We start from the raw sequence: 19,305 nt of genomic DNA, 5'->3' as shown, positions 1-19,305 counted from the left end.
AATGAGAGAATGTGCTCTGCTTACCAGAAATTATTGAAACGTGACTGTGGCCTGTGATTTGGGGAACACGCCTTTCCCACAGGTCTCCTAACTGAGCCACAGGAGGCATTTTGAGTGAGGTTGGGGGGTGAGGGGCAGAAGTGAGGCAGCAGCCCTAATATTTTTACACCTGGAAGGGCAGGGCAGGGGCCCAGGTGTGGCTGCGGCTCGCTGTCCTCACTGGCGGGAGGAAGGAGGGCAGCTTTCCGCCTCTCCAACCCCTGAGAGAGGCCTGCGTGGCTCAGGGAGGACTGGTGCCACTTCTGCAGGACACCCACTCGGCCGATGCGCCCCGGGGTTCCGGCTGGAGCTCAGGGCGTCCAGCCTGCAGCAGGTCACCCGTCCCCAGTTTACCTCCAACTTCCCCTGCCTACCACGCCCTGCACCCACGCGGGGAGAGCTGCAGGCGAGGCGCCTGTGCCCGCTGCCGCTGGGCCCGCACCCTGTGACCCTGGAGGACCCGGTTCTGCCACTGAGGCACCAAGGTAAACACGGGCGGGCTTTCCAGTTCTGGCCACCGGGGCAGCCGGCCTGAAAAGCGACCTTTCCCGAGCGTTTGGGCGGCTGTCCTGATCAGGGGCCGATGTCCTCAGGCCCAGCTCGCTCGCGCCACCCCGCGGACATCCCCTCGTGCGCCGTGACTCCCCGGGCTTCGGCACACTCGTCCCCCGCGTCAGGAACGCCCAGCAACCGCTCTCTCGGGGTCGCCCACAGCCTGGCCGAGGCCGTCGCGGGCGGCGGGCGGGCGCGGGGACCCGACTGAGCGCCGCCGCGGCCCCCGCCCCCGCGCGCGCGCACCCACCGTCGGCGCGGCGTGGCGCCTGCGGGCCCCCGTAGGGCAGGCGTCTCCATGGCGACCGCGTGGGCTCGGCCGCCCGCATTGTTGGGCTGCACCTCCCGGCGCTCGCGGCGCCCCGGTGTGTTAGTGGGGGGAGCGCGGCAGGTGACACGGGGAGGGCGGCGCAGGGGCGGCGGGGGGGCGCAGGGGAGCGCGGAGCCCGCGGGCAGAGCGGGGCGGGCAGCCGACGGAAGGCAGCGCCCTGTGCAGGCTGCGCGCCCCGCGCGGGCCGTGGGGCCGCGATGGGGAAACGGAGGCAGGGCGCGCTGGGCTCCTGGAGCAGCCCGGCGACCCCGCGGAGCCCGCCCCGCTCATTTTATGTCCCGGCGCTTCGCTCTGGTTTTCAGACATTTTCCCAGCTGGACGGTCCGCGGGAGGCTGGGGGCCCCTCCCCCCACAGCTCGTGGGAGACTCAGAAAAGCCCTGAGCAGGGAGAGCCCGGGGGCCCCGAGCTCGCCGCGCGCCGCCCCCGCTCCTGGGCAGCTTGACCTTCAGGCGGTCCCTTAACTCCCCGTTTTATGGCAGGAGGGCGTCGTTTGGGGACTTGGAAGCTTCAGGTTTTCCTCCCTATTTTTGCGTTTGGAGTGAAAATTGCCTCTCAAAACTCCGCGCCACGGAGTGGGGAGCACAACATTCTTACCTGAACCTTCTTGTATCCCAGGAATTATGTATTTATTCATTTATTTTACAAATTTAAAAGTCAAATTTACGATATTGTTTATTTAAAACGAGGGTTTTGCAGGTGAGACCATGGCAGAGGCGCCCGCCCATCCGGCCTGCCAGCGTGGCCCTGTTCCTGACTGTGGTTGTGTCCCTGCCTGTCTCCAGGTGACTCCAGACCCAGGGCCATGAGCGGTGGCCCTGGAGGACTGCTTCCTCCCAGCTGACCGATGGAGGGGACCGGCCCTGGGACCGCTGACCCCGAGAGGGGTGCGGCTCAGGCTGGGAGCCCGCCTGGCTCCCCCTCCAGAGATGTTCACAAGAGTGTTGCTGGGGTCATCTTTTCTTCCTCGCCAATCCTAGACTTGAGTCAAAGGGGTCTTCACCATTTAGGAGACTTCCTTAAAATTCCCACCCTTAAAGTAAGTGGGGCGTGTCTCGGGGTTTTACAAACGCACTGTGTAGACATAAATGAACAGCTCACCGCCGAGCTTTTACCTGTCGGCTTCTTTTCAGGAGAGAAATTCTAGAAGACAGAGGAGGGTTAACTCAGGGCTTTTTGTGCTGCTCACGACAAACAAGAAATTCAGGCCCGGGGACCAGCCAATGGGAATACCTTGTAGGGATTGTTCTAGTGTGGCTGCTGATCACAGGTGACACGCAGCAGACAGCTCAGGGTGTGTGTCCGTTAGTTATTTCCTTTGGATGTGTCCCTGGGACCAGACGTGGCCGTGGCCGTGGCCGTGGCCGTGGCCGTGCCTTCACTGGGAGGAGTTCCCATGGGGCCCAGGAGGGAGAGGTGTGATGTCCACACTCGGGAGTGAGTGTGGAGTTAGGGGTGTTGTAGAAGTGGCACGTGCTCACGGTGGCATGTGAAGTGGCGTCTCCAGGTCGGAACGCGCCCTCAGCTCCAACTCTGGTGCCCAGGGCCTGGCGATTCTCACCGTTAGTCTTGTGTCTACTGATTAAACTACTTAAGGTAAAATATTGTGGTTTTTCTTCTAACTTGATACATGTGATCACAGTGGCTAGTAGCTCTTTTGGAAATGCTTTTAGGATGTGTCATGTTTTAAAACTCAGTTGGTTGACAAAACGCGATCTTTTCTTTCCCCGGCAGCAATTGCACCTTCAGAGAAATGCCCTCTGCACAATCCCGGGAGACTTCTTCCAGCTGCTGCCGAACCTCACGTGGCTGGACCTGCGGCACAACAGGATCCAGGAGCTTCCTCCCGGGATTGGCTCTCACAGGCAAGTTGCACTCAGGGTCCAGACGTAAAGCCTCCATCCCTTTAAAATGTCCGAGTGCCTGCTCTGTTGCTGTCTGTCGGCTCCTTCTCCTGGTTGAATTCTGACTTCAGAATAGAATCGTTTAATGGTGTTTTTGAGGCAGGCTAAGAGGTGCGATGCTGAGTGTACAAATGCATGTAACTATCGTCGAAACGCAGGACACTTGCTAGCACAGAGGGTGCCAGTGGTCATAGTACCTTTGCTGGACTGGCCGTGTGGGTTTTGCAGCGTCTGGTTCTGTGTCTGATTTGTTGTGTGAAGCTGCCTGAAGGGTCCGAAATACAGAAAACCCTGGGCTCCTGTGGGCCCTGTGTGCCAGTGCCAGTCCTGGTGGATAACAAGAACTTCTTCCTATTTGGAGAACTGAATGTGTGCCCTCCTGCCGCACCCCTACTGCGCTGACTCCAGGGATTCCCAGCACCCCCACTTCCAGGACAAATGCCACTCCTCCCTCTCCGCTTGTCACCTGGGCCCTCCCCAGCAGCTGGCCATCAGCTGGTATCCTCATTGCCTCCCGGAGCCATGCTCACCATGAGATCCCGTCCCCTCCTGGCCCCTCCACCTTCTGTACACAGTCCTCCTGCCGGTATTTCTTAACCTTCAAAACCTTCCAAGAAACATTTCAGGCTCTCCTTCTGTGTCAGTGCATCTGGGCAAGGAAAGCACATGCAAAGGCCCTGGGGTAGGCATGTGCTGGAGATGTGAGGGACCGAGGAAGGCCAGTGTGGTGGTACAACAGAGGACGGGACAAGTGGTAAAAGACACATTTAAAGAGAGTCGGCCAAGGTCATAGGCCGAAGTTGCTGTTTTGTATTTCATTTTGAAAGAGGGTTTGAGTGGATTCGGGTAGAATTTGACTTGGCTTTCAGATCACTATACGGAGGGGCAAGAGCGGCATCAGTGAGGCCACTTAGGGGGCCACTGCTGCAGTCCATGAGAGGGGTGGTGCTAGGCGAGGCTGGACACTGCAGAGCTGCAGCCGGACTCGGGAGCCGGGGTTCAGGTTGGATATGGGTGTGGAAGGAAGAGGGGTGTGCTAGGGTGACCCCCAGTTCTGACACGAGTAACTGTGCGCAGAAGCCAGGAGGCCACTGTGAAACAGCGGAGCACAGGTCTGCAGCAGGCCCTTCACTTACCTGAGTATAGCTCACCATTTTTAAAAGCAGTTTTTAAGGAGTGAGTATTCTGTCACATGTAACAGTAAGGGAAAATGTCTCTGATCCTTGGTGCCATCTCCTGCTCTTTGAGGAAGCAGTGAATGTTTAATGATGAGCTGGCATCTCCAGCAGGATGGAGGCAGAGCTAGGAGCCCTCTCCCTGGAGCCCTGGGGGACGGTGGGGTCTGTGGAGCAGATCACCTGCTGAGAGCCGTGTCCCTGGTCGCATAGAGCTGTGTCCTTGGCTCCAACCAGGGCAGACGCACCTGCAGAGCCAGGTCTACAGCTGGTTGTGTGACAAGTGGCTGAGTGTTCTCTGGGCTGCTGCTCCTTTTTCCTCACAGCCGATCCAAGTGACCTCCCGAGTCCTTGGAGCTCCCTCGTGGTTCAGGGCGGCCCGGGGAGGCCTTGTTCTTCACAAGGTCATCTTCTGTGTTTAGGATAATTTAGTGCTTTTGGTCCTTAGCATTAGCACAGTTCTGGAGAGCAATTCCTACTCAAAAGGTAAAAATAAAGTGTATTCCCCTAAACACAATTTTTCTTCTAAAATAAGTACACAGATCTCAAATTTTGGACTCTTTGATTTTGTCAGCAAAAGCCAGCTGCTTGATGTTGTTTAAGATGTAATTTTGCATGTGATTCATAACCCGCTACATCATTAAAATTGGAGCAGACTGCTGAAGACCTGAAACACATTAATTATAAATTTTAGGTGATTATGGACTTATTAAAAGCCTTCAACTTGCCACAAAGCCTAATGAAAACAATCTGGAGTGGATGTTCCCTCTCTCTGTCGGAGGCGTGAGCTTGCCGGCAGGGCAGGAGATTAGAAGTGGACGTCGGCCATGTGCCCCTTTGGCAGGTGGCTCCATTCAGTCTGTGGATGGCTATGTCAGGGGAAAGTCTGTGAGATGAAATAATGGATTAGCGATGGTTGTCATTTAAAGTGTGCACAGAATATTTTAATGTGTTATTATATAAGGTGGAAAAAGCCCTGATACCCTTTCAGGTCAATAGTTGGTTACCACGCTCCAGCCCCCAAACCAACCAGCAGCAACAACGTTCTGGGTGCTGCCAGGTGGGGCCCTTTGCCGCCCGCAGTTCTGTTGAGGAGCCTCAGGAAGCACAGATGCTCCCCAGTGGCTGTTTCACATCAGCAGAAGTAAAGCATTTCCAGGAGAGTAAATAGAAAGGAAATCATCAGGCCCCTGGGCTGAAGATACTGATCAGCGACGGTATTTCCTGTCCTTTTACACCAGATTTCAGCTGGTGACCCCTGAGAAGGGAAAGACAAAGGGAAACTGCCGTTAATATGTGGCACAGTCTTATTTCAAGTGAAAATCAGGAGGCAGAGGCAGAGCTGTGGCTGGGGTTTGGAATGAACTGGTGATTTCTCCATCGGCATTGAACCAATACATTGCTATTCCGTGCCTTTAAGTATCCTATGTCTGTGATCTCTTTTTTGCTAAATTTTACAAGTAATGTTAATAGATGTCAAATACGGGGAGAAACACCCCGAAACCAGGTTTCCCTGTTTTGGGACTCCGAGCCCCGAGTACGTGAATTACCATCTCTTAGGGTGACACACCGTGCAGGGCAAGTCTCCCTGACGTCCTTGGGTGCAGAAAACCTTCTTGCAGAGCACCTGGAAGCGCTGGGACCCCTCACCACACACTGCAGGAACCCCATGTGTGGGGAGCCCGTCACTGGGCACCAGCAGCCTGGGCACTGGTTCTCAGCTGGAAGAGTTTGCCCCCTTCCACGCTCACTTGGCAATGTCTGCCCTTTCTGTGGTTGTCACAGCTGACGGGGGGCGGGGGTACTGGCACCTTGTGGGGACAGGCCTGGATGCTGCTATAACCACCCCGCAGGCACAGGACAGTCTCCCAGTCAAGAAGTGCCTGGCCCGGATGTCAGCAGTGCTGGGCGAGAGCTTGGCCCAGATGCCGAGACAGTTGACCGTGCATGTGGTCACTGTCTGTAGTATTGTCCCCTTAAAGAGAAGACAAATGAAATGTGGTTTAGTTTAGGGATCGTTATTTGATTTTCTATGTTTTAAATGATATATATTTTGTTTTGTTTTAAAGGTATTTGAAAACTTTGCTTTTAGAAAGAAATCCTATCAAAATGTTACCTGTGGAGCTGGGTAAGGGTTAAAATAATAAAATAAAGGGTGATTTAAAAAGCGGGCTTGTGAGGTTGCTATTTGGTTTTTTAATAACTTCTGTTTTATTGACATTCCATATTTGTTGAGTCATTTTACTATATTTTTCTTTATTTAAGTATGGTTTTATTTCATTTCTTTGAACATGTTTATAACAACTGCTTTGAATTTTTTGTCTGCTAAATCCAACATGTGGGCCTTCTCAAAGACAGTTTCTATTGGCTTCTTGTTTCCTGAGTATAAGTCACATTTTACTTTTCTTTGCATGCTTTATTTGTTGTTGTTGCTGAAAACAGGCATTTTGGATAATATAGCAGCTTTGTATGGTGATTTATACCAGAAGACTGTTGTTGCTGCTTCTGTTTGTTTATTTTACTTTATTTAATTTTGTAACCAGACTGGTCTTAATCTATGGAACCTGTCTTCCCTGTAGAGTTTTATGGGGTTTTTTAAAAGCAAATCTCAGACATCTGTCATATCATTTTACCCAGAATTCTCAATAGGATTTCCCCCCCCCAATGCACAAAGAGTTACTGCCATCTCCTGTTTTCGTTGCACAGGAGAGTGTGTGAAATGCTGATGGTTCTTCCTCTTTGTCAGGGAACGTGACTACGCTGAGAGCTCTGAACCTGAGAGACTGCCCTCTGCAGTTCCCACCTCAGCTAGTGGTGCAGGAAGGCCCAGCCTCCATCCTGACCTTCCTGCGAGCCTGTGCATCCCAGCTCTCCTCCCCCCGAGACCCAGCTTCTCAAGGTTTGTAGGACAATTATTATGAAAAACTGCATTAAAACGGAAATGAATGCTTTTTAAAATCAGGGCCCAGGCTCCTCTTCTCTTGAATCACGTCCTGAGGAATATAGGAGCCTCACATGTCCCCGCTGGACTCTCACAGCACCTGGTTCACACTCAGGTCTCCTCACTGACCAGTGGAACTGTGTCTTTCCCTGGCTCCATGCTCACGGGTTTGCATCCTCAGTGCCCATGATGGAGGCTGTCGGAGGGGTTGGGGTAAAAGTTCACAGGGATGAATTTAACAAAACAGTCCTCACCCCCAAGCATCATCAGGTAGCTATTTCAAGAATTGCTTGGTTATGTAAACTATTTTTCTTTAAAAACACCAATCCTGAGCATGTAGCTGTTGGGAGCATGTAGCATTGGGAGCGTGCTATCTGGTGCACGCTTATGTTGTGTCCTGTGTGGCACCGGTGTGTCTCACTCAGCCACCCTTGGGGTCCCACAGGAGACCCAGTCCATGGGGTCATGCAGGGCACACACAGTAATGACAGCATTTGACATCAAAGCCTTTATCCATTTCATATTCTGAGCTCTCCTCCTGGACATTGTGTTTAGAGAAAGGCTTTTTCTTAAAAAAAAAAAAATTGCAAACCGCTGATATTGAAAACTATTTTGTAGAATTTAATGTTTTAATAAGTAATAAACATTTAGAGTCATTGTCGTTCTTAATACCTTTCAACCCCGTTGAGGTTTTTGTTTTTTACATTGAAGTCTGTACCTGTTTAATACAATAGACAGACGATTGACAAGAAAAAAGGCAGAAAATACATAAATAGATTAGGCTTGAAAGGCTGAAAATGAATTCACATCTTACAAGAAGTAGCTTACAGTGGTCAAAGCTGTGTAAATGCATCTACGGACACACAGGGTGGGTGAGGCTACATGCCTGGGAAGGATGTGTGGCCAGAGCCCGTTAGGGTGTCTGTCCCGCTGTAACGAGGCCTCATGGGCCAGGCGACCCCCGTCTCTGGGACACTGTGGCTCCAACGCCTAATGCGGGACCTGGTTAAGACAGTGGATGAATCCATTTCAGGCCAATTTGCGCCGAAATAACTTACCTAGAGCTGGAGATAAAAATGTCTGAAAGTCAATGAAAGTATTGCCAGATGAAAACAGCAGGCATGTGGGCTAAATGTTGATTAAAAATAAAGATAACCAAAAGATGTGGGTAGGAAGCAGAAAAGTATCTTTACTTACATGAGTTTACATGGACTGTGAGAGCCTGGTCGGAGGGAGCGGCCTAGGTCTGCTTGAGTCTTGGGGCCGGGGCTGCAGCGGAGCCAACTGAATCGGGATTTTATTTTACTAGGGATTTCACCCACTAAAATGAACCTCAGTCAGCTGCCGCATCCCCTGCTGGACCTACCTGGAGAATGTGCATCCAAGAGAGAAATCACGAATTCTCAGGGGCCCAAGGAGACCAGGTTCAGAGAAATGGGGGACCCGTTCCCACCTGTTGAGAAACTGGACCTGAGTGAGCTGAGGCGGGTGGCCGATTCCTGGGAAGAGTGGCCGAGCGAGGAGGAGATCAGGCGCTTCTGGAGGCTGCGGCAGGAGATCGTGGAGAAGGAGCAGGCGGACGTTCTGGAGAACCAGCTCCTGCCGGCGGAGCTGCCCCCGAACCTCCGGGCCATGCTGCGCACCCGGGGCGAGGCGCGCCCCAGCCCCACACGCATCCGCAGGTACGATTCCGAAGCCAAGGGGCGTCATCTGATCTTTGCAAAGTTGAAAACTACTTTGCAACTGTCTTTTAAAACATCAGGGAGATGTGTGTCCACATTGCCGGTCACTGGTTATGCAGTGGTCCCAGCCTGGCTTCAGGTTAAAGTCACCCTAGCACGGCTCCAAGGAGGCAGCTACGTGAGAGAAAAGCCCAAATCCTGTGGGTCTGAGTGTGTGTGTGTATAAGCGTATGGTCTGTGTATAGTGTATTGTAGTGTGTGCTGTTGTGCGGCATGTGTGGCACGTCTGTATGTCATGTACATATGTTGAGTGTGCATATGTGTGATGTGTGTGGTGTGTGTGATGTGTGCACATGATGTGTGTGATGTGTTGTGTGTGCGTGGTGTGTGTGATGCGTGTGCATGGTGTGTGTGTGGTGTCTCTGTGTGGTGTGTGAGAAGGCTGGGGTTGAGTAATGAAAACATTGGAAACCTTCAATCTCCAGGAAGGGTGTCCCGTGTTCATTGCACTTTTCTTTCACTTGTTCTGTAGGCTTGAAAATTTTCAAAATAAAAAATGTTAAAGTGTTACTAACTGATCGTAACTGTGGAGGTGCTGGAAGCACCTAATTCAGCTAGATTTCTGTAGTAGCCTGGCTAGACTCAGCCTTGTGACAGTCTCAGTCCTGTGTCACCCACTCAAAGGCAAGACTGTTCTAAGCTATTTAGAAGCCTCCTCCTTCCGTTTATCACCCAGGCCACTCGGGAAGCCTATCAGAGCCCACAGCCCTGGGGATACCTGACGGCTTGGGGGTGGGAGTGGAGGGCAGTGCCGTCGGTGGCCCTGTCAGCCGGCCCAGCGTGCAGTGGCCCAGAAGCCCTGCTCTCAGACTGTGTGTTTTCTAACATGTGTCTTCCAGGTGTGTGCTCAACGCAGGGTTTTGTTAGACATTCAGCTGAAAACCTTGTATAATTCCAGAAAGAAGACACCCTCCTTCAAGGGCTCCCTGCCTGGCCTGGCGTCGGCGCACCCAGCGGCGACGGCGACGCAGGGAGCAGGGCTGCTGGGGGAGAGGCGCACCGTGGCCCTCAGGGAGCTGCGGGAGAAGCAGGAGCTGACGGAGCAGCGCAGGAGGTGAGGCTCGGGCTCGGGGCCCACAGGCCCAGCGCCGGCCCCGGGCCGCCTTCCCGTAAGCGGCCTGTGTTCTCTGCGCTGCTTCCCTGCGGGGGGCGGTCTGGGGAGGGCGGCCCCCTGCTCCTGCTTCCTGTCCTTTCCTCGGCCTTACTCTCCCGTAATCCGCCCGCCCCTCCTTTCAGCGGCCTGGCTGCCAGATCTTTTCTAAAGAACGTTATTTTAAAGTAACATGCTTGTCCCTTCACTCCCACCCCTGCCTCGCTGGGGCTGCTGTTGCTGCGGTCACCCTGAGCTCGCCATGTCCTCTGTCCTCCAGCTCTGCTGATCGCCCGTCTTCCTGGTGCTTTGGGCCCTGGGAGGCCGGCTGGCATGGGCCTCGTCCACAGTGCCCGGGGACCCCTCACCTCCTGGTTGGGTTTGGCCTGTGGGGGGTCCCAGCAGGAGGTCGGAGAGAAGGGGGAGCAGGAGGACAGCACCTTCATTTCCCCCGCCCCGCCCCATGAGTGCCACCTGGGCCTGGCCAGGTCCCTCACAGTGGCCAGCTCCACGCTTCTCATTCCTGGGTTCCTCCGGGCAGCCACTCCGGGGTGGCTACAGCCCCGCTGTCTCCCGCCCCGCTGTCTCCCGCACTGCCCCGGGGCCCTCTGCCCCTCCCCGGTGAGTAGCCCGTTGTGAATAAACCCTGCTGAACCACCCGTGAGTGTGTCTTCTCTCGGGCCCTGATGGATGCAGACTGTCACGAACCCAGTTCTGATGGCGCACAACTGTCCTCCTGCCACCAGACCTACTTTCTGGTTGGTTTCTTTTCCTTCAGTGAAAGGGTGGGGGATGTCTGGCCCTCAGAACTGGTCATGGCACACCATGTCCCTGCCCCTGGGCTGTCACCCTGATGGCAGGGATGCAGCCCAGGACAGCGAGGCTCAGACTCTGGGGCGTCGTCTGGGCTGCTCCTGGGGTTATGCTGGTCTTTAGCCATAGCTGTCCACAGTCACCCCCACGAAATCCCCCCAAAGTGTCCCTTAGCTGGAGTCCAGGCTGCAGGGGTTGGAAGCCACCTGCCGCTCCACCTTGGGGCCCAGGTGTGGACCAAGCACAGGCGGCTTGGCAGGGCAGCTCTGTAGGGCGAGGCAGTCTGTCTGACCAGAGGTGCCTTCTAGAGCCAATGTCTCCAGCTGCCCCCAACCACTCCTGACCACCAAGGGTGCCTGCCCCCCCACACTGTGTTGGCCCCCCCTGCACCTCCCTTCTCTGGGTCTAGCCAGGTCCCACCCCTCATGCCTTGCTTCTGCCTTTTCCCTGATTTCAGTTCCTAAAACCAGCCTCAGGCACCTGCCTCTGGACTCCTTAGAGAGGCACTTCTGCCCTTGTTCTCATGTGAGTCCCCCCCCCAGCCACCTTCCCCCTTCTTGGCCAGACTTGATGGCGATGCACAGGGTGGGGAGGTGGTATGGTGGGTGCGGGCACTCGGGGTAGCCAGGCCATCACAGGTGGGCTCGGCGTGCCCAGGACACGGCACACTCTGTGGAAGTAAGATCTCAAGCACCAAGGGCAAGTGCAAACTCTCTTCTTGGTTTCTCTGCCTTGGGCCCTGGTGACATTCTGTGGCCACAGTGGTGCCAGTGTGGGAGGCCTGTTCTGTGGCTTAGACTCCTGGTGGACCTGGTTGTCTGTGCACATGTGGCTCCTAAGAATTTTACCCCGTGAGTCTCAAGAAGGCATCCCTTCCATCCCGTTTCGGAGAAGTATGGACGTGAGGACGGATTGCCTCGTCTGGGAAGGCGGCACCTGAGGTCACAAAGTCACAGCTCTAGGCGGGACTGCTGAGTGGAGGACCAGGGAGTGTAGCTCAGCTGGGGGCAGGAGAGCCATCAGGGGCAGGGACAGAAAGCAGCCTGGGCGGGGAGGCCTCTGCAAGGTGCGGGGAGTGCCTGGCCCTCACCGGGCTCTGACAGCAAAGCACAGCTGACGGCCCAGCCCCGTGCCTCACGGGAGCCTGGGAAGGGTGTAGTCAGGTCCCACCAGCACCTAATCCCAGGGAGCACCAAGCACAGGTGCGGGCCCTCACAGGGGCAGCTGGGCAGAGCCCAGGAAGGCCCTGAGGATGGAAGAGCCCATGACACAGGCAGGTGGGAGAGGCCGGGGGCCATCTGCTGAGAGGGGAGACAAGGGGCGAGATTTGGGGGTAGGTGGTGAGGTGTGCCGACTACCAGAAGCTATGAAAGACCCAGGAAATAGTTCACACAGGCAGATGGAGACCTGGGCCAGGCGAGGTGTCCCATGGACCCCATCCCATCTCCAAAGCCATAAGCTGTCTCTAAGCTGTGGGCAGTGACTCACCTTGGGTATGACTGCGGGGAGATCACGGTGCAGTGGGTGACACCATGCCAACATGGAGCCCATCCTGCCAAAGCATGGGGAGGGCATGGCCATGTCACAGGTGAGGGGACTGAGGAAAGACACGTGCTCACTCTATACAGTGAAACTCAAGTGTCTAAGAGGAAGTTGACTTTTCAGTGGCTCTTTCAAATCTTATGGTGACTGGTGAGTGCCTGAAGGCCTTGGATGCCGGGGCTCGTGGCCACAGCCCTGGCCTGGCCATCTGATGTCTCACCTGGCAGGGGCTCGGGGAGGGCCTGGCTTGTGCTTGGGACAGATTGGATGTGCCCAGCTCTCCTTAGGGTGCATTTCAGAAGCCGCCCCAAATGCTGAGCATGTCAGGCTAGTGTCTGCCCTCTGGACGTCGGATGGACCAGAAGTAAAGGGCTTTTATGTGAAGCTTTAAAACTGACAGCAGAAATCCTTTAAGTTTTGCAACTGCTTTTAACCATGACTGATATGACTGTGTCTTTTCTCCAGAGATAGAAGAGTTCTGCAGGAGTGGCGAGAGCAAGCCCAGACGATGAAGAGGAGGAAGGAGGAACTCGGCAAACTCCTGCCTCCAAAGCGGACACTGGTATGCAGTGCTGGGCGGGAGGTGGGGCTGCAGTGACAACGTGACAGCAGCCGTAGGGCACTGCCAGCAGCTCGCACGGTTGAGTGCTCTGTGCTCGCACACATCCTGTTCAGGCCTGCGATGCAGCGGATGCTGCCAAGGTCCCCCTTTCACAGGGGAACCCGGAGGCCCTCAGGCCCCAGAGTAGGGAGATGGGGCTGGGCTGGCGCTCAGTGAACCTGGTGGTCTGTGCTCTGAACTGTCAGGAGTTGAGTGTGTCCACAGGCATCTGGCTGGGTCTCTTTGTCCTTGGTCCTCTCAGCTTCGGGGAGGTCAGTCACCTTGGAAGCCAAGAAGTGGTGGTTCAGGAGCCCCATGCCCTCAGTTCCCAAGGCTGGGGCCGCCGGCTCCCATGTCATGCGTGGCACCCAGCACCCGTCTTCCCTTTTCTTTCCCAAACCTTGTGAGGGTCTGAGCCCAGACAAGGACAGGGCGACTGCAGGCCTGGATGTGCCGGCTTTCTTATCTCCTGCGAGCAGTGAGGCATGTGAGCTTTTGAACTTAGTCATGATGTTCCTTCAGTTCTTTCATTAAGGAATGTCCCCTGTGTGGGACCCCACAGGGCCAGGGTTGCCTCTGTGCCCCCCCAGTCTGGGGGAAGGCGCCCTGAGCTGCTGTCCACCTCACAGCCAGGTGGCCTCTCTGACTGGCAGGGCTCTGTTTCTATTTTAAGTTCATCTTGAACTAACTTTGAGCAACAGGAAAACTGCAGGGACAGTGTGAGCCCCCACATGTCCCTCCCTGCTCCCCGAGTACTTACACCTACACCTACACCACCACGGACGTGCTCCAGTAGGGAGTGGATGGCAGGACGGCACTGTTAATGAAAGAAAAACCAAATCCAGCACATTCTCTGCAGACCCCTGCTATGGCCCAGGGCCACGTCCCGAGGGGCGGTTCAGGAAGCTCCTGATGTGGCAGCACAGGATGGGCAGGTGTCCGGCAGGGCGAGGGCAAGGGAGCTCCAACCAGACAGTGATAACAGAGGCTTTCTATTTGTCATTTATATTTTAGCTTGAAACTTAGAGATTTAAAAACATGGTCACGTCTGCATGAAAGACTTGGGCCCATTGCAGAGCGTGTGTTTTCTGTGTGTTGTGCTGAGAAAATTTCCAGTGGGTGTCACCAGGTCGCTGCGGGAGCCTTCTGAGCCTGGTCCCTGCTCTGTACCTGGCCCTTCACCCCAGGCGACAGGATGTCCAGCCTGAGGCCGACAGCTGAGGCCGAGGCTGGGTGGGTGACCAGTGTAGGGACTGCTGTTCTCTGACAGCCATTTATCAGTCTCCTCATGGACAGTTGTCTGTGCTCACAGCGGTGTCTTTGTGGATTGCTGAGAACATCTTGTTAATGTTTTCCTAGGTGACATCCAAGATTCCCTTTGCCACAGATCTGCTAGACAGTGAGAAAACGCCAGTGAATCCACCTGGAAAAAGGGGACAAAGCAAAGAGAAGTCACTGCAAGCAAGAAATGAGCTGAGGTTGGTTCTGGGGGGTGTTGATGCTCCCAGGGCTCAGCTCCCTTATCTTTCCCACCCCGCCCTGGTTCAGAGGCCTTGGTTCCCACCAGCATCTAATGAGCAGAGGTCCAGGCATGTTGGGGTTCAGGTAGAACAATAGCCTGAAGGATGGGTCCCCACCCTCAGGAGCTGCTGTATCCGCCGTACTTGTCACCCCTCACCCCCAATGTCCACGCAACCCCTAGGGACCCTTCCCCACATGGAACAGCAGCTGTGTTCCATGGAGCAGGGGCCCCAGGTTTCTTTGGTTTCCCCCGCTGTCTCTTTGCTGGCATGCCTTCTCAGCCCCAGCACGCCGAGGTGGGACTGCGCCCTCCCCATGGTGGCCGGTGACTCCCGCGAGAGTCTCAGGCCTCTTTCTGCCACTCTGCATGTCAGTATGTGTAAATCAAAGGATATGAACCCAAAGCCCTGATGCTAACTAACAGAGCGAATATATTTAAAATCCTCATTTAATTCAGTGTTCCTCTGATTGAGGATTTACTAAAACTGTGTTTTTGACATGAAAACAGACACACTCTTCATCATGTGGCACATTGTGCAGTGTCCTAAATGTGTCATATCTTAATTAATTTGAAGTTTTTAAAAGACAGTGTGTATTCCAGCAGCTTTTAACTAAGCAGAAGGGTTGGGAGAGTCGCCCAGGCCTGTCTGTGAGCTGGCTCCTGGACAGAGGGGCGAGTGGCCTCTGGTGGCCTCATCGTCGCCACGCATCATGATGGTGTACAAGCCCCAGAACTATGATTTGGCCTGGAGGGAAAAAAGGTTCCTTCTCCTCTATCGGAGGAGGCATTGCTAAGAGCAGCCTGAGCGTGGCCCTGGGTCTCTGCAGTGCCGTCCACGAGGGGGAGTTAGAGGGAAGGCTGAGAGAGCACATCCGACAAATGCACGAACGGAGGAAAGCATTTCGAGGGACCGCGCCTTTCGAGGAGATAAGGAAGGCGACAGAGGATCTGAAGATTGTAAGTATTTGTCCGCTTCATTTAAAAATAAATTGTTTTATTAAAAATGGAAGGGAACTTGCTATGCCTTTTCAGAGCACGAATTCGCTAACATTGTGGGATGGGAGGCATTCGTGTGCCTTCCAGAATCACTTGGTCTAAGGGTAAGAAAATGTTTTTGCCACGTGGAAGCCCTCAGCTGCGTTGTCCCGCCTGGTGGCCTCTGCAGCAGCTTCCAGTTCATCAGCGGAGCGGGACAGGGGTGTGCCTGGGGTTTCGTCACCTGAGGGCTTGTGCCAGGGAGCTTGGCGGGGCCATGCGGGCTGCTGCTGGGCCACAGGCTGACGCTCCCAGTGTCTGTGTAGGGTCTTGGCGACAGGTATGTAGAAAGTAAAGTGAATGTTTTTAATTCCACAAAGAACACAATCATTTTAGGAAAGAAAATGTAACCAGGGGATAAGCAGCGAATAATGTTTGCGGCTCTTGAGGATGTAAACCCCAAGTGTCAGTTTACTGGCTGTGATGGGTCTGCTCCCGGGGACGGGCCTGGGCTGCAGGTGGAGCCCAGGTTATGCCCCAGGAGACAGAGCTGAGGGTGGAGGTGAGGGCAGTGAGGACAGGCCCTCCTTGTGACAGGAAGGTCCTGGCACTGTAGACACGGTACCAGTGGCCAGCTTTTCCAGGCAGAGGCAGGAAAGAGCCTGCTCCTTGATGCTGGCCACTTGCCACCCAAGGGCCACCTGCCTCATTCTCCATGTCACCTCCATCTGGCCTAACAGATGGGCCGGGGACAGGGCATTTGGAGCAGAGCCCACACCTGCTTCCAGGCTCGGGGATTCCCTCCACCTTAGGCAGCCTGGGTCCTATTTCTGTGTCTGTGGGATGAGGTGGCAGTCTCGGCCCCACCTCCCAGGGCAGGAGTGAGTCTCAGGTGGGATTGCAGTTGGGGTGGTGCCAGCTATGGTGACATGAGCAGGAGCACGGTTTCTCCCTTATCCCTTCCTTGACTAGCAGTTATTCATACAGCTGTGTGAAGGACACCTGGGTGGACCCTGGGGGGAGGTCACCTTGGGGAAGGTCAAGCAATGAGTAGGCCTCTGGGGACGTGGCTCTGGGGCCCTCCAGGGGACAGTGTATCTGAATAGAGACAGGATGACCCCTGCCCGCCAGGCTAACTTTGCCCCTTTCTTTCCTCCCTCAAGGCCAGAAAGCTGCAGGATGAAGTCATGAAACTGAGCAAGAGCCGTGGGTACCCTGCCTTCCCTGGGGACCATCCACTGTGCCTGCCAGCATTGCATCCTCAGAATATGTTTTCAAACACGAAATATTAAGCATCTGAGAATGATTGCAAATACTATGAGAGAGCTCCGCGTGCTCTGACAAACATCTCCAGCCGAGAAGTCGGCTCGGCACTTGGTTGTCTTCCTCGGGTGCCATCTCGGGTGTGCTGGGGTCTCAGGGTCCACATTCTCCCAGTGGCTCACTGCGCACACAGCCTGTTGTTTTTATCTGAGCTGCCTTTTCTGAGGCCGTGAAAGGTTTCAGCTGCATTAAAAGGAAGAGAATACTGGAAACCAGCCACACCACTTTCATTTCTAGCCATGGTCGCAAGTATAACTGTAGCTTCCTCGACTCAGTTATTTCCATGCAGGGGAGACCAGCTCACCCCATTCCTGCCAGGTCAGAAGTCCACTGCCACGAGGGGCTCTGGGTGAGCTCTCCCTCCTCCGGCCAGCGGTGTCTCCTTTGACCTTCACCCTTCCTGGTGGCAGACCTCACAACCTGCACACGAGACAGTGAAATCCAGCTGGGGCACACCCCTGCCCCTGAAGGCTGCCCAGACACCCCCCCCAATCCAGATCAGCCCTGAACTCAGCGTTCTCTCACACAGGCTAATCAGTTCCGTCTGACCCAGTGTCTTGCTCTTGGGAAGGGAAGCCAGGACCCTAGCTCAGCGCTGGCCACTCCCTTTGCTCCAGCTCTGGGGCTTTCATCAGCCCTGTGCTCTCTGGGTTGGGTGTTTTCCAGCTGCTATGGGGGTTCCCTGCTCAGCCTGCCCAGGGGTCCAACTCCAGTCATGTCACTCTTTTTAGAAATCCCTTTGCTCCAAGAATCTTAGAAACGGGATACGGGTCAAAGTCACTGTCAGATGGTTAAAAAGGAAAAGCTGAGAGAAATGTCCAGTGGTAGCATCCCGCAGGACGGCAAGTATGTTTGGTTTTACTCCCGCCAGTATCATCTTTGTTACTTTTGCTGGTTTGTCCCAGTTGCAGTGATTCCATTTTTTTCCTTGTTAACCTCAAGTGTTGTGTATTTTTTATTCTATTAGTGACAATCCTTTTACCTTCTCTCCCAATCAGGCAGGTATTGTCAATGTCAGCTCTCCTCCCCGCTTCCCCAACCCCCTCCTTTCATGTCCTTCCCTAGGCCTTTACAGTGTTCTCACCCCCCCCATCCCCCCAGTTACCTAATGCTATGTGACAAGCCACTTAGGGGCCTGAGGGCTCCCCCACATGCCTCTCCTCATGGTCCCTCTGCAGGGAGCTCAGGGCTCAAAGTGCAGAATGTGAGCTTCCAGAGGTTCCTCAGGCTTAAGCCATGAATGAGCCCAGCACCCTTCCCTCTGCCTCAGCACTGTGACCCACGTTGCCCTGCAGGTGGCGCCTGGGGCACACCACCGCTGCCATAGCCACGCAGGACTGGGGAGGCGTCCTGGCCCACATGCCCAGGCTCTGTGGGTTCTCTGACTCTCACAAAACAGCTGAGTTTCTGGCCAAGCAGTTTGAATCAATGTGGGGAGATTTCTCCTCTCGCCCACATTAGGACATCAGTGGCCGACTGCAAACCAGATCAAACGAGGGCCTGGACAGGTGCCTGGGAGCCTTTGGAGGAAACGTCACAAATACACTCTGCCCCCAGGATTTCTCAATGACACACCATTTAGGGTGCTCTCACTTGTGTTCTTTGTCATGGAGAACAGATGTAAGGAAGAAACAGCCAGCTGCTCAGAATAAGGGCTTCATATGAACTGTTTTGAAGCTAAAGTAATTATTTGGGAAAAGAGTGCCCCACCCTAAAAATGCTCTTGCTCAGATGCTGCAAACACAGGGCTCTCGGATCTGGGCCTGACGGGAATTCGGGACCACTGACAAGTGCTGCCCCCACTCACAGGGGATGTAACAAGGCACCGGTTATGGGGTGGGTGGGGCAATTTTCTAGGAGGCACCAGCCACCTACCAGGGCCCTTGAGCAACTCCACTGGCCCTGGTGAAATACCAGTGGGGGTGGATGCTGCACAGGGATGTAGTACATGTTTGCTGCTCCAGCCCAGCCCCGACCATGGCCCAGGGCTTGAGGATCCTACTGCTGGTCCAGCTACAGGGGAGAACTGTGATGGTAGTGATGGTGGTGGTGGTAGTGGTGATGGTGGTGGTTATGATGGTGATGCCTGGGGGGGAAGCCTGATTGGTTCATGCACCCCACTCTGCCCTGGACCTAGGATGGTGCTAGCACATGTTAATGGGTGCTAACCAGGCCACAGTTCTCAAGGGCCTCATCTTGTTCTCTCCCAGCAAATGCCCAGCATGAGACCGCCTGTGAGGTGGCCTGGGTCCAAGCAATAGGGCCCATCCTGACCCTCACACCTGTGGCCTCTCAGCACTGGCTTCAGGCAGATCCGTGGTCTCTGACCCATGGCTCTGGCCCTTAGACCAGGCAGCTTTGGTTCCATCTCGGATGCAGCTGGCTGAGCTGCAAGGGACCCACCCACTGGGCCAGCCCAGGTGAGCTCCACAGTAAGAGAAAGCGGGAACAGGCCCTGGTATGGAGGGAGGGGGATGATGGGACACCAGCCACCTGGCCAGGTGACTGTGGCAGCTTTCATTCTAGTCTGGGGGCTGAGCTGTCACAGGGAGGGGTTGGTTGACCCTGGAGAGGTGGCCGGGTTGAGGTGCCTGAGTGCCTCTGGTATCAGCTGGAACCTGAGCCATGCAGAGGACAGGTCCTCGCCCTTCCCACACCCGCGCTGGAGCTCTCCTAGGGCTGGACTGATGGTCCTTGGACCGCGTTCCCCAAGCCTGTACAACCGGGGACAGAGAGGCACTGCGAGGTCCCTGCGGC

General features: G+C 54.9%; 1 protein-coding gene across 6 annotated transcripts; it reads left to right on the top strand.

The window, feature by feature from the left end:
• The first annotated feature begins 869 nt into the window (after positions 1-869).
• On the top strand, positions 870-16,762 carry LRRC27 (leucine rich repeat containing 27). 6 transcript variants are annotated; one of them, XM_081158087.1, is made up of 11 exons: positions 870-956; positions 1,706-1,959; positions 2,655-2,785; positions 6,069-6,127; positions 6,746-6,898; positions 8,250-8,622; positions 9,581-9,736; positions 12,593-12,689; positions 14,088-14,206; positions 15,078-15,207; positions 16,389-16,762. In XM_081158087.1, the coding sequence occupies exons 2-11, from the start codon at positions 1,768-1,770 to the stop codon at positions 16,515-16,517; spliced, it is 1,539 nt and encodes a 512-aa protein (XP_081014213.1). In that variant the 5' UTR covers positions 870-956; positions 1,706-1,767; the 3' UTR covers positions 16,518-16,762. The 6 variants fall into 6 exon arrangements, with proteins under 6 accessions (XP_081014213.1, XP_081014218.1, XP_081014216.1 ...); XM_081158088.1 differs by having other exon boundaries at positions 884-982; XM_081158092.1 differs by lacking the exons at positions 12,593-12,689; positions 14,088-14,206; positions 15,078-15,207; positions 16,389-16,762 and adding an exon at positions 10,053-10,431.
• Positions 16,763-19,305: the final 2,543 nt, after the last annotated feature.

This window comes from Miniopterus schreibersii (genome assembly GCF_964146895.1).
Source record: "Miniopterus schreibersii genome assembly, chromosome: 14".
NCBI classification, from domain to species: Eukaryota; Metazoa; Chordata; class Mammalia; order Chiroptera; family Miniopteridae; genus Miniopterus; species Miniopterus schreibersii.
Note: the sequence above shows the minus strand (reverse complement) of the source record. Positions and strands in the feature narration are given on the sequence as shown.

Bases quoted from the DNA above. Each gene is read 5' to 3' on its own strand.
- LRRC27 (XM_081158087.1), top strand. From the start codon at position 1,768: ATGGAGGGGACCGGCCCTGGGACCGCTGACCCCGAGAGGGGTGCGGCT. The intron at 1,960-2,654 runs GTAAGTGGGGCG...TTTCCCCGGCAG, and splicing joins TTAAAATTCCCACCCTTAAA to CAATTGCACCTTCAGAGAAA. The intron at 8,623-9,580 runs GTACGATTCCGA...GTATAATTCCAG, and splicing joins AGCCCCACACGCATCCGCAG to AAAGAAGACACCCTCCTTCA.